At 39.8% G+C, this 13180-nt stretch overlaps 1 protein-coding gene across 1 annotated transcript in view; it reads left to right on the forward strand.

Annotated features, from left to right (window-relative positions):
- CPA6 (carboxypeptidase A6) overlaps nt 1–12510 on the forward strand; it is a 346125-nt gene extending 333615 nt beyond the window's left edge. The window contains exons 9-11 of the mRNA XM_039246989.1: nt 1094–1296; nt 9242–9326; nt 12141–12510. Coding sequence (XP_039102920.1) covers nt 1094–1296; nt 9242–9326; nt 12141–12328 — 476 coding nt within the window. The 3' untranslated portion in view covers nt 12329–12510. The remainder of the gene's footprint in view (nt 1–1093; nt 1297–9241; nt 9327–12140) is intronic.
- Nucleotides 12511–13180: the final 670 nt, after the last annotated feature.

Consider the following 13180-nt stretch of genomic DNA (forward strand, 5'->3'; position numbering starts at 1 on the left):
TTAAATTTAGCCTTGAGGGTTTCTTTTTTTAATTAAAAAAATTTTTTACGTTTATTTTTGAGAGAGAGAGAGAGAGAGAGACAGACAGAGCGTGAGTGTGGGAGGGGCAGAGAGAGGGAGACACAGAATCGGAAGCAGTCTCCAGGCTCTGAGCTGTCAGCACAGAGCCCGTCGTGGGGCCCAAACCCACAAACCGTGAGATCACGACCTGAGCTGAAATTAGATGCTTAACCGACTGAGCCCCCCAGGTGACCTAGTTTTGAGGATTTCTTAACTAAATTCATATTGACCCCCAAGATAACTGGAGAAGCCTCTTGGGTTTAACAAAACCACTTTGGATACTGCTTACCTAAAAATATAATAGAAATTGTTTTGGCATGTTTTGTGGAATTATTTCTGTCTAGCCTGCATGTTCTTGATTGATCAATACCTGTCTCTTACCAGACACCTTTGCAGATGTCTAGCCTTTGCTTTTGATATGACATTCACTTACTCACAAATATTCGTTGAGCACTTGCCATGCTGTTGTTCTAGTTCGCAGGTGCCCAGCAAGGAAGACCCAGTCCCTGCTTTCACGAGGCTTCACAGGGTCCCTAGAGTTTAATAAAGACTTCCGAGTGAATGCAGTTTCTATTAGAGCAGGAAGTTTTTTTCTGTGTTGCTTTTATTGAATACCAGGCACCTAGAAGAGTGTAAATATTGGTTGAATGCTAAACAGGTAAATACTGCAGACTAATGACAAGTATGTTGAGTGTTGCAGGGGGGAAAGTGAGGGTGTCATGGAGTATGAAAACAGGAGCCTTACCTGCTCTGGAGGACCATAAAGAATTAGGTCTCTCGCTAATAAAGCCATCCCTTTAGAGTGGTTTATGCAGGCTCAGTTAAAAAATCAGTACTTATGTCCAATTCAGGCCATTGAGGCTTCAACCACCTTGGATTTCTCAAAACTGATTTCTATAAATGAGAAATTAGATGAATTGCTTCATAGTACCATGTGTTTATAGAGATAAAAAATCAGTTTAACGATGCTCGCGTGTGGCTCTTGCTTCTTGTCTCTTCGCTCCCTCACTCCATTTTCTTTTCTGTCTTACAGATGAAGGAGCTTCTATGCACCCTTGTGATGATACCTACTGCGGATCTTTCCCAGAATCAGAGCCAGAAGTGAAAGCTGTAGCCACCTTCCTCCGAAAACACAGGAAGCATATTAGGGCTTACCTCTCCTTTCATGCATATGCTCAGATGTTGCTATATCCCTATTCTTACAAATATGCCACAATCCCCAATTTCAGCTGTGTGGTAAGTATTTGACCATGTATAAGCATGTCAGGCTCTCTTCTTTTCTAATATTAAGATGGTTCTAAGCAGTAATGACATATAGCAAAAACAGATTGTGTTAATCTAATAAACATTCTTTACATATTGACTCATTTTTCTTAATTATATGAGGTAGGTAACTATTATTATCCCCATTTTACAGATGAGGAAACTGAAACCTAGGGAAATTAAGCAATTAGACCAACAACACACAGCTACTAAGAGCCATAGCCAGGGTTCAGCCCCAAACTAGCTCCAAACTTAACTGCTGTGCTATGCTGCTTCTCAAATGCAGTCATTTCAGACTGGTTGACATTCTTACCACAGATTATACAGAAAGTGTCAGGATGGATTTGATTAGTATTACAGCTTCAGTCACATGTGCGGGGGTATAATTAATTTTATAGAGTAAATAATTGTTCATAAATTATGGTCTGACTCTCGTTAATTAAAAGCAAGTTTTAATTTATAAGCACTCTTTGCTTAATGGTACTAAGTCTCTGGGCATCTATCTGACAAGTTAGTGCTCCGAATGAACAGCCCTTCAAGCATAAGATTACTTGGCAGTGATGAAGCAGAGTTTCGTTCTCTACTCATCTCAGAAACCCAACAAGCTATCCACTGTAGGGCAAAATTCCTTGTAAAGTGAGTCTGGCTCAGAGCCTATAGCATCTGAAGGTCTATAAAATGCAAAACCAGGTCAAACTAATATATAGTGTGAGAAGTGAGAAAGAATGAGGAGGTAAAAGAGGAAGGGCTTTGGGGTTGCTGTTGAAGTTCTATTCTTTGACCTGGAGACTGGTTTCATGACTGTGTGCAATTGGTGATCATTCATTGAGCTAGAAATTTAAAAATTTTATATTATTCTGTATGTTAAACTTGAATTAAAAGCTTGATAAAAGAGAAGTACCCTCTTTCTTTTTATTTTGAACTCTAAATCCTTCACCAGTTGGTTGGAGTTGCAGGTATCCCAGATCTAGATGTCCAGGACCTGACAGGAATGAGGAACATCAGGAAGAAGGCCTAGGGAAGGCTTGTATTCTGTCCAAAAAAGGAATTTTGTTCTTCGCATTCCAAGCAAGAATTCTGAGCAAATTCTCTCTCTTGAGAAATGTTGTAAAGGTGGTAGTTCTGTGTAAGAATGCTATTCTTCAATGGATAAAAAAAAAAAAAAAACAAAATCCATCTATTTGCTGTCTACAAGAAACCTATTTTAGACTGGAGGATACCTTCAGATTAAAAGTAAGGGGGTGGAGAAATATCTATCATGCTACTGGAAGTCAAAAGAAAGCTGAAGTAGCTATACTTATATCAGACCAAATGGACTTTAAAGTAAAGACAGTAACAAGAGATGAAGAAGGGCATTATATAATAATTACAGGATCTATCCATCAGGAAGACCTAACAATTATAAATGTCTACACAACAAATATGGGAACACCTAAAGATTTAAAACAATCACAAATAGAAACAATCTTAGAGATAAGAACGTGCTAATGGCAGGGGACTTTAATACTCCACTTACAGCAATAGATAGATCAACTAGACAGAAAGTCACTAAAGAAACAATGGACATGAATGACACATTGGACCAGAAGGACTTGACAGATATATTTAGAAGTCTACATTCTGAGGCCATGGAATTCACTTTCTTCTCAAGTGCACATGGCACATTCTCCAAGACAGATCACATACTGAGACATAAAACAGCCCTCAATAAATATAAAAGAATGGAGATCATACCATGCACACTTTCAGATCACAATGCTATGAAACTTGAAATCAATCACAGGAAGAAGTCTGGAAAACCTCCAAAAACATGGAGGTAAAAGGACATCCTACTAAAGAACGAATGGGCCAATCAGGCAATTAGAGAAGAAATTTAAAAATATATGGAAACAAGTGAAAATGAGAATACAACAATCCAAACTATGGGATTCAGCAAAAGCAGTCCTAAGAGGAAAGAACATTGCACTCTAGGCCTATTTCAAGAAATTAGAAAAAGTTCAAGTGCAAAATCTAACAGCTCACCTAAAGGAACTAGAGGCAGAGCAACAAGAGCACTCCAAACCCAGTAGGAGAAGAGAAATAATAAACAAATCATAATAAAAAAAATCAGGGAAGAAATAAACAATATAGAAACCAAAGAAATAGTTGAACAGATCAATGAAACCAAGAGTTGGTTTTTTGAAAAAATGAACAAAATTGACAAACCTCTAGCCAGACTTCTCAAAAATAAAAGAGACAGCACTCAAATAGACAAAATCATGAATGAAAATGGACTGATAACAACCAACCCCCCAGAAATACAAGTAATTATAAAGGGATACTATGAAAAATTAAATGCCAACAAACTGGACAACTTAGAAGAAATGGACAAATTCCTAAACACACACGCACTACCAAAATTCATACGGGAAGAGATAGAAAATCTGAACAGACCCATAACCAGTGAGGGAATCAAATCAGTTATCAAAAATCTCCCAACAAATAAGAGCCCTGGGCCAGATGGCTTCCCTGGGGAATTCTACCAGACTTTTAAAACAGAATTAATACCCATTCTTCACAAGCTATTCCAAAAAATAGAAATCGAAGGAAAACTTCCAGACTCATTTTATGAAGCCAGCATCACTTTCCTTCCCAAGCCAGACAGAGACCCAGCACAAAAAAGAGAACTACATACCAATATCCTTGATGAATACGGGTGCAAACATCCTCAACAAGATCCTTGCAAATCGAATCCAACAGCACATAAAAAGAATCCCAAGATCAAGTGGGATTCATTCCTAGGTTACAGGGCTGGTCCAATATTCGCAAATCAATCAATGTGATACATCACATTAACAAAAGAAAAAACCATATGATCTTGTCAATAGATGCAGAAAAATCATTTGACCAAATACAGCATCCCTTTAATAAAGACCCTCGAGAAAGCCGGGATAGAAGGAGCTTACTTAAACATCATAAAAGCCATCTATGAGAGGCCCTCAGCTAACATCATCCTCAACAGGGAAAAGCTGAGAGCTTTCCCCCTGAGATCAGGAACACGACAGGGATGTCCACTCTCACCACTGCTGTTTAACATAGTGCTGGAAGTCCTAGCATCAGCCATCAGACAACAAAAGGAAATCAAAGGCATCAGAATTGGCAAAGAGGAAGTCAAACTTTCACTCTTCGCAGATGACATGATACTCTACATCGAAAACCCGACAGACTCCACCAGAAGCCTACTAGAACTGATCCAAGAATTCAGCCAAGTTGCAGGGTACAAAATCAACGTACAGAAATCGGTTGCATTTTTATACACCAACAATGAAGCAACAGAAAGAGAAATCAAGAAACTGATCCCATTCACAATTGCACAAAAAACCATAAAATACCTCGGAATAAACCTAACCAAGGATACAAGAGATCTGTATGATGAAAACTATAGAAAACTTATGAAGGAAATTGAAGAAGACACAAAGAAATGGAAAAACATTCCATGCTCATGGATAGGAAGAATAAATATAGTTAAGATGTCATTACTACCTAAAGCACTCTACACATTCAATGCAATTCCAATCAAAATTGCACCAGCATACTTCTCAAAACTAGAACAAACTATCCAAAAATTTGTATGGAACCACAAAAGACCCCGAATAGCCAAAGTAATACTGAAAAATAAAACCAAAACGGGAGGTATCACCATCCCAGACTTCAGCCTCTACTACAAAGCTGTCATCCTCAAGACAGTATGGTATTGGCACAAAAACAGACACATAGACCAATGGAACAGAATTGAGAACTCAGAAGTGGACCCAAAAGTATACAGCCAACTGATCTTTGACAAAGCAGGAAAGAATATCCAATGGAAAAAAGACAGCCTTTTTAACAGATGGTGTTGGGAGAACTGGACAGCAACATGCAGAAGAATGAAACTAGATCATTTTCTCACACCATGCACAAAAATCAACTCAAAATGGATAAAGGACCTGAACGTGAGACAGGAAACTATCAACACCCTAGAGGAGAAAGCAGGAAACAACCTCCTTGACCTCCACCGCAGCAACTTCTTACTTGACACATCCCCAAAAGCAAGGGAATCAAGAGCAAAAATAAACTGTTGGGACCTCATCAAGATTAAAAGCTTCTGCACAGCCAAGGAAACAACCCAGAAAATTAATAGGCAACCAACGGAATGGGAAAAGATAGTTGCAAATGACATATCAGATAAAGGGTTAATATCCAGAATCTATAAGGAACTCACCAAACTACACGCCCGAAAAACAAACAACCCAGTGAAGAAATGGGCAGAAGACATGAACAGACACTTCTCCAAAGAGGACATCCAGATGGCCAACAGACACATGAAACGATGCTCAGCATCCCTCCTCATCAGGGAAATACAAATCAAAACCACACTGAGATACCACCTCACGCCAGTCAGAGTGGCTAAAATGAGCAAATCAGAGAACTCTAGATGCTGGCGAGGATGTGGAGAAACGGGCACCCTCCTACACTGTTGGTGGGAATGTAAACTGGTACAGCCCCTCTGGAAAACAGTGTGGAGGTTCCTCAGGAAACTAACAATAGAACTCCCTTATGACCCAGCAATAGCACTGCTAGGAATTTACCCAAGGGATACAGAAATGCTGAGGCATAGGAGCACATGTACCCCAATGTTCATAGCAGCACTCTCAACAATAGCCAAAACATGGAAAGAGGCCTAAGTGTCCATCAGCTGATGAATGGATCAAGAAGATGTGGTTTATCTATACCATGGAATCCTACATGGCAATGAGAAAGAGTGAAATCTGGCCATGTGTAGCAGCATGGATGAACTTGAGGGTGTTATGCTGAGTGAAATAAGTCAGGCAGAGAAGGACAGATACCATATACTTGCACGTATAGGTGGATTAGGAGGAAGTTAACGGAGGACGATGTGGGAGAAGAAGGGGAAAAGTAGTTGGGGAGAGGGAGGGAGGCAAACCATGAGAGGCTCTTGAATGCCGAGAACAAACTGAGGGCTGATGGGGTGGAGGGGAGGGGAAGCAGGGTGATGGGCATAGAGGAGGGCACTTGTGGGGATGAGCACTGGCTGCTATATGGAAACCAACTTGACAATAAACTATTTTAAAAAAAGAATGCTATTCTTCAGCTACTCTGTGTGTCAATAGACTAGTTGTTGTCATTGTTGTTGCTGTTTACGTGGCACCTTAACCACCCTGTGTCACACAGTGCTTCTCTAGGCAAATATTTGCCCTTTCTGAGATGGGCACAGTGTCTATTATATTCTCACAACAGATTATATGGAGTATGCAATATATTAAATCTATTACGCGAGAATGTTCTCCATATTTTGAATTCAGCTTTCAATCGGAAGTTAAGCCTATTTTCATTTTGTCTTAGATTGGAGGCTGTGGTAAAAGAGTAGATCAGTAAATCACAACCAAGAATGAATTTGCCTCCCAAGGGACATTGAACAACGTTTAAGACATTCTGATGTCACACCAAGGTTGGTGAAAACCAAGGATGCTGCTAAATGTAGAGGGCAGCTTCCCACAGCACAGAGTTACTTAGTCCAGACTGTCAATAGTGCCACGGCTGAGAAATCCTGTTACCAGGTTACATATAAGCTAAGTCGCTACAGCCAAGATTAAAATTCTCAGAAACTAGGTAGTCTCTGAATGTTAACAAAAAAAGATTAAATTCTAATAAGTTCAAAAACATTCCATCAATATGATAGAGTCTGTGTTTCTACTACATATTTAGGTCATTCATTAAGTCACTTTAAATATGGAAGTAAATGGGGCACCTGAGTGGCTCAGTTAGTTAAGCGTCCGACTCTTGATTTCAGTTCAGGTCATGATCTTAGAGTCATGAGATCCAGCTCCGCTGAGCAGGAGCTTGCTTGAGAGTCTCTCTCCCTTTCTGTCTGCCCCTCCCCCACTCACTCACACGTTCTCTCTTAGAAAAGAAGAGAAAAGAAAAAAATTGAATAAAAAAAATCCTTATTTAGCTGGGATTCAGTTAGTGAGGTCTCGTGGTGCCTGGGTGGCTCAGTAAGTTAAGCATCCAACTTCGGCTCAGGTCATGATCTCATGGTTCATTAGTTCGAGCCCCACATCGGGCTCTGTGCTGACAGCTCAGAGCCTGGAGCCTGCCTCAGATTCTATATCTCCCTGTCTCTCTGCCTCTTCCCCACTCATGCTCTGTCTCTCTCTGTCTCAAAAATGAATAAAAACATTTTTAAAAATGTTTTTAAATAAGTGAGGCCTGGGCTCTTTTTGACAATTGGAAAGAGGAAACAATAGAGAAAGGAGGGATTGCTTAAACTCTTTCAAATAGGTATATAGCTACACCGCCCTAGAAAATAATTCTTGGAGAACATTATGAAGTTTTCACTTCTTGTGGAATAATCATATTCTAAGCCTCTCACCAACACGTACCTGCATCTGAGTGGCAGAAGTGTAGTGAGCTCAAAGGCTAAAGCTATGCATATGTGTTTTTTTGCAAGTAGGCCAAGAGGTTGTATCTTTTTTCTTAATAGATTTTGGGTTGGGAATTTAGTCCTCTGGAATAATGAGGAACAAAACTCTCCTCACCAACAGAATGCAGTAATCTTCTAAATGTGGAAATATCTGCCCTTGCCATGGAATATTGCTAACACCATTGGAGAAGATGTTAAAATCTTAGAACATTCTCCATAAAGGTATTTGGTATTATGGTGTTTACGTCCATTCTCTGTTGGCTCCTGAGAGGAGAATGTCATCATCAGTGAGATCAATAATAAATTGTCTGCCAGGTTCTGGAGCTTGGTCCCTTAATGTCCACAGAGAGTGGCATTTGCTGCAAATGCTGCTTGATGCATCCCTGAGGTGAATGAGGACAGCAAGCTGAAGCCGAGTCCAACACACAGCACCATGTTGCCCAGAGTACTTCAACCGATGTATTAAATTATTCATAGGCAAATTGAAATGGGAGACTTGTATACTGGTTTCAACATACTTCTTTTCCTCTCGCTCGTCATACAATACTTCTCTAACTCCTTATTGGAACGAATGCTGCTATCCCATTTGAAAATGTTTTGAAGTGTAGCCCATATCCTTTTAGTTCATGTTAGAATGTTTTAGTAGTTTTGTTCTGTTGATTATTCTTCCTGGTTTTTGGCATTGATAGGAAGAGTTCTCCCTCAGAATTTCTACGTCTTAGCAGTACCTTAGCTCTGTCAGAGGCGTATGTAACCTCATAAGTCATGGAGCATTCTGAAATTATATCCGCATTTCCCTCAGGGTAAATGAATAGCATAAGAGAAGTCACTCTTCCTGAACTAAAGGGTTTCTTAATTGATGCAAATGTACTTTAAATACCTTGTACATAGCTACTGAAGTATGTACTTAAGGATCAATAAGATTATCTTGATACTCTTGCAGAGCTATACTTATTCAACATTCATGCAAGAAGTATTGATTAAGCATCTGTTATACACAGGCACATTGCTAACACTGCATATGCACCTATTAAGAAGATTGACATGGGCTCTGCCCTATCAAACATTTTGTAATATATAAAAACAAGTGTATCTGAATAAAAGTGAAGAGGACAGAACACTAAATCAGCATCAGAAGATATGGGTACTTAACTCAACCGATCCTTGCTATATAATCCCAGCCTTGCTGGGCATTTCTTTCTTTTCTGTAAAATGGAAATATTACTGATCACTGGTCTGGTGTGAGGATCAGTCAAAGGAAATAATGTGTTCTAAAACACAATGTAAACTGCAGCATGTGACAAAGAATAATATTATTAAATATAGCTATTGCTTAATGTGCCCAACCTTGCTTTCCAAATTGATGACTGATAAAGCTCAGACAACATGCCAGTGTTTCCAAAGGTTTCAATGCAGTGATGGAAAGTGATAGAATTTCTCCATTTTCCCTTACAGGAATCTGCAGCTTATAAAGCTGTGAATGCACTTCGGTCAGTATATGGGGTACAGTATAGATATGGACCTGCCTCCAGCACACTGTGTAAGTTTCCTGTGTGTTTTGTATTAGACTCATCTCTTAAGCGAAGATCCTGTATAATGACTTCCTTTAAAAAACAAAAAACCAGAAAGTGTGTTCCCCCTTAAAGGGAAATTTTTGACGACCAAATTAACCAAGGAAGACAGAGGGAGTTTATATCTGATTAGTTTTATACTGCTTGACAGAAATCACTGTACCAATTTAAATAAATTCTAAGCAGAGAATATTCTAAGTATGTAGTAATGACTACAAAGTTGAATTGAGATCTTATGACAGTAGGAAGTACCCAAATGGGCTCCTTTAGCGATTGTAACTGCTCTAAGGGTGGAAACGGGCCTTGAGAAGGTAATGAAGTAATGTCTGAGCCCTAACGGAGCTTCTCTTTTATTCCTTACCTCCCCCATTCTTGTTACGAAATTCTGTTTCTTACATAACGCCTTAAGCTGAATTCTCCCTTAAAACATAATTAAAATATTTCCTACTTCATATGAAATAAAGAGCAACTGGATATGTGGAAAGAACTTGAACAAAGAATCAGAAGACATGGATTGTAGTCCTAATTCTGCTGCTAATTGTGATATAATCCTGGCCAAGATACTCATCCTGAGCTTCGGTTTCCACAACTGTTTAGTGAAGAATTCGATGAGGTCATTTCTCATGGCCTTTTAAACTCTAAAATTTATTACTTATATGACTTGGAAGATTTAGTATGAAATCATATACATCTGAATGCCTATGTATGCATGTGTGCGCACATACACACACACACACACACACACACACAGGTTGTATGTGTATGTATGGAGGGTGGCATCCAATTTCGCTTTCAGTGAAGTACGAAATTTCTCCTTGATTTCTTTAATCTACCCATTATTATTTTCCTAACCACCCACTTTTTTGAGCATTCAGAAGAAAAGCTTGGTTTGTCAATTGACATTGCTTATCATGTAAGTTTGTCCTAATAATGAAAATATCTTAAGTATTAGAATTTTTTGCAAAGACTATGATCATTGGTCTCATGCTGACCTCTGTAGAACTGTTCTTCAGTACGGCCATGCTGAAAGAGGAAAGATAGTATTTTTTAAAAGTCATATTCCTAATTATCACCACTATAACAAGTTAGTTTTCAACGTTAATATTTAAGAATCTTACACTTTACCTTTTCCGGTTGGTATCAAGGCACAGTCATGGTATTATATTTACCAAGAACAATCTGTTACCATAGAAATGAGGCTGTCCCATCACTATGACGTAACCCTTGGCAGTATTGATTCTGACTTTGGCTTCTATGACTACTATTTGCAGTTCCAGTGTACTCTAATCCAGAGAGACAATGAAGCCACCGCCTGCCTTCTGTCCTTAACCAAAGCAAGGGAGTCTGAGAAACAGCAAAGTCATTTAATTGCCTTCACTTAATAATCTATCTCTAACTTGTCCTCACAGAAGCAGTATAAAAAGTGGTATTATTTGAGCAGATGAACATGCTCTGAAAATTTTTTTAATAGTAATCGTGTTAGGTCGGTCTGGATCATATTGATTTCAAGAAAAAAGCTATAAAGATTCTTCTATTAAAAATTTATTAAACAATTAAGAGCCTGTTATGCTAAAAACTATACACTAGGCTCTTTGGGGTGTAAAGACGCAAAATAATAGGGGCTTATGTCTCCTAGCACATTATTTCATTTAATTTCCACAACAACACTATGCAGTAGGTATTATAATCTTTCTCTAAAGAGGAGATTATGGTTCAGACGAGTCACGTAGGTGGTGGGATACGTACGGCCTGAGCCCTCAGTCCGCCTCTAATGCCTGCACTCTCAACTCTGTGCTGACAAGTTGGAGCCTGTGAGGTCACGGGAGCCAGAAGGAGAGAGTTGCCAGTGGATTATCAGCTCTGCTAAATGCTGCTGAGAGGTTGCAAGTGGCATCTGAGGGGGTGGGGAGGGAAACAAAACGGGAAAAGAGATTAGGCCTGCTGTCCTTGGTGACCTTCAAGAGCTGGGGTTTCACAGACCAGTAGAGGCAAGAAGCAGACGGGCAGCGGTTGAGGAAACAGACGCAGTGCATATAGATTCTCCTTGCATCCTAAAGCAGAAGGATGAAGGGAAAGCGGATGGCGCAGAGCCCGGAAGGAGGGGCTGCAGGAAGTCGGCGCTGGAATACTGTGGTCAGTGCAGATGCAAGAGAGGGTGGTTTAGTTGATGCAACAAGGTCCCGGGGAAAGGACTCGCTCGCTACCAGAGAAGACAGTGAAGAGTAGAATCAAGATGGCACCTGTGAGAAGCAAGCTCGCTCCCCTGCTCTGAGCCGTGGGAGGAGGGCCAGGGGAGGTGGTGTCAGAGGGGGAGGTGGTGGGCTGGTTACAGCTGTGGGCCTGGGGACAGTGGTAAAGCGAGGGCAGGACCACAGAGCAAGAGAAAGTTTGTTAAGTGAAGGTCTAGAAAAAAGAGCCTGGAACAGCACTGGGATTTTACAGCAAAGACTTTCTCCAGCTCCCTCTCAAGGAGTGAAAGCAAAGAAACCGAGCCAGGGATCAGTTTGTTTACGGGTGGAGATAACTGTTACTGGAATCGAGGCTGAGAAATCTTGAGATCATCACACTAGAAAAGCATTACTACTTAGGCGCGATCCTCAAAGATGATAGCAGGTAGGTAGGTAGTTGCAGGAGCCCAATGCAAGGAGCCACTGTTAAGTCATTCTTGTTGAAACAGTATTTAATTGCAAGGATTTAGGATAGCTTAGTAAGCAAGTACTATATATAAACTTTGAAAATTATGCAGACTCTTTAGTGAGGCTCATTTTTTTTTTAACTTTTAGATGTGAGCTCTGGTAGCTCAATGGATTGGGCCTACAAAAATGGAATACCTTACACATTTGCTTTTGAACTTCGTGATACTGGACATTTTGGATTTTTACTCCCAGAGATGCTCATCAAACCGACCTGTACAGAGACCATGCTGGCTGTGAAGAACATCACGATACACCTCCTAAAGAAGTGTCCCTGAGACAGCCCAACTGTCAGGGCCGCCACCAGAGAGAGAGTTGATTCTGTCAAGGGCTACTTTGCAGTGAGTGGAAATTTTTTTTAAAGAGAAGACCAACTTCTTAGAATGAACATATCTGTGGACTTTGAAAGGACCCCACTCATGCAATTCAAGTTTCTGTTGCAATAAAAAATTGGTAAAAAAGAAAAAAAAAAACTGAACGTAGCCTAGTTTGCTGTAAGAGAAAGCATCCATGTTATACATGCTTAGAGTCCTATCTGATTAAGGGGGCGAGGGGATATTGTCAGACTCTATTATCTCAAGAAATGTACACATTAAGGATTTCACTGCAATAAATCTCCTTCTCTCAGTTAAGATCTAGGCTACTAATGTTGTGTCATCACTTGGTTTTCATTTGAAATGGAAACGTTTCAAATGAAAAGAACTAAATTTCTTAATAAATATACAACTTACTAAGACCTCAGATGCTTCACATCTTCATCCCCGGCATTAGTGCCTCATATACCTGTAAAAATACAGCAAGATAAAGCATTCATGTTCAGACTCGAAGAATACCATTTACCAAAAAAAAAAAAAAAGTAAACATTAATTGAAGGGCCAGACACAGTGTTAAGAGCTTTACACTAATAATCTCATTTATTACTCAAATATATGAGGTAGATACTACTATCATCCTCATTTCTCAGATGAGTAAATTGAGACTTAGAAAAGACATATATGTTGCACCTGAGTGGCTCAGTCGGTTAAGCTTCTGACTTTGACTCAGGTCATGATCTCATGGTTTGTGGGTTTGAGCCCCACTTTGGGCTCTGTGCTGACAGCTCATATCTTGGAGTCTGCTTCAGATTCTGT

The sequence above is a fragment of the Hyaena hyaena genome, unplaced genomic scaffold, assembly GCF_003009895.1.
Source record: "Hyaena hyaena isolate Hyena2069 unplaced genomic scaffold, ASM300989v1 scaffold_287, whole genome shotgun sequence".
Lineage (NCBI taxonomy): Eukaryota > Metazoa > Chordata > Mammalia > Carnivora > Hyaenidae > Hyaena > Hyaena hyaena.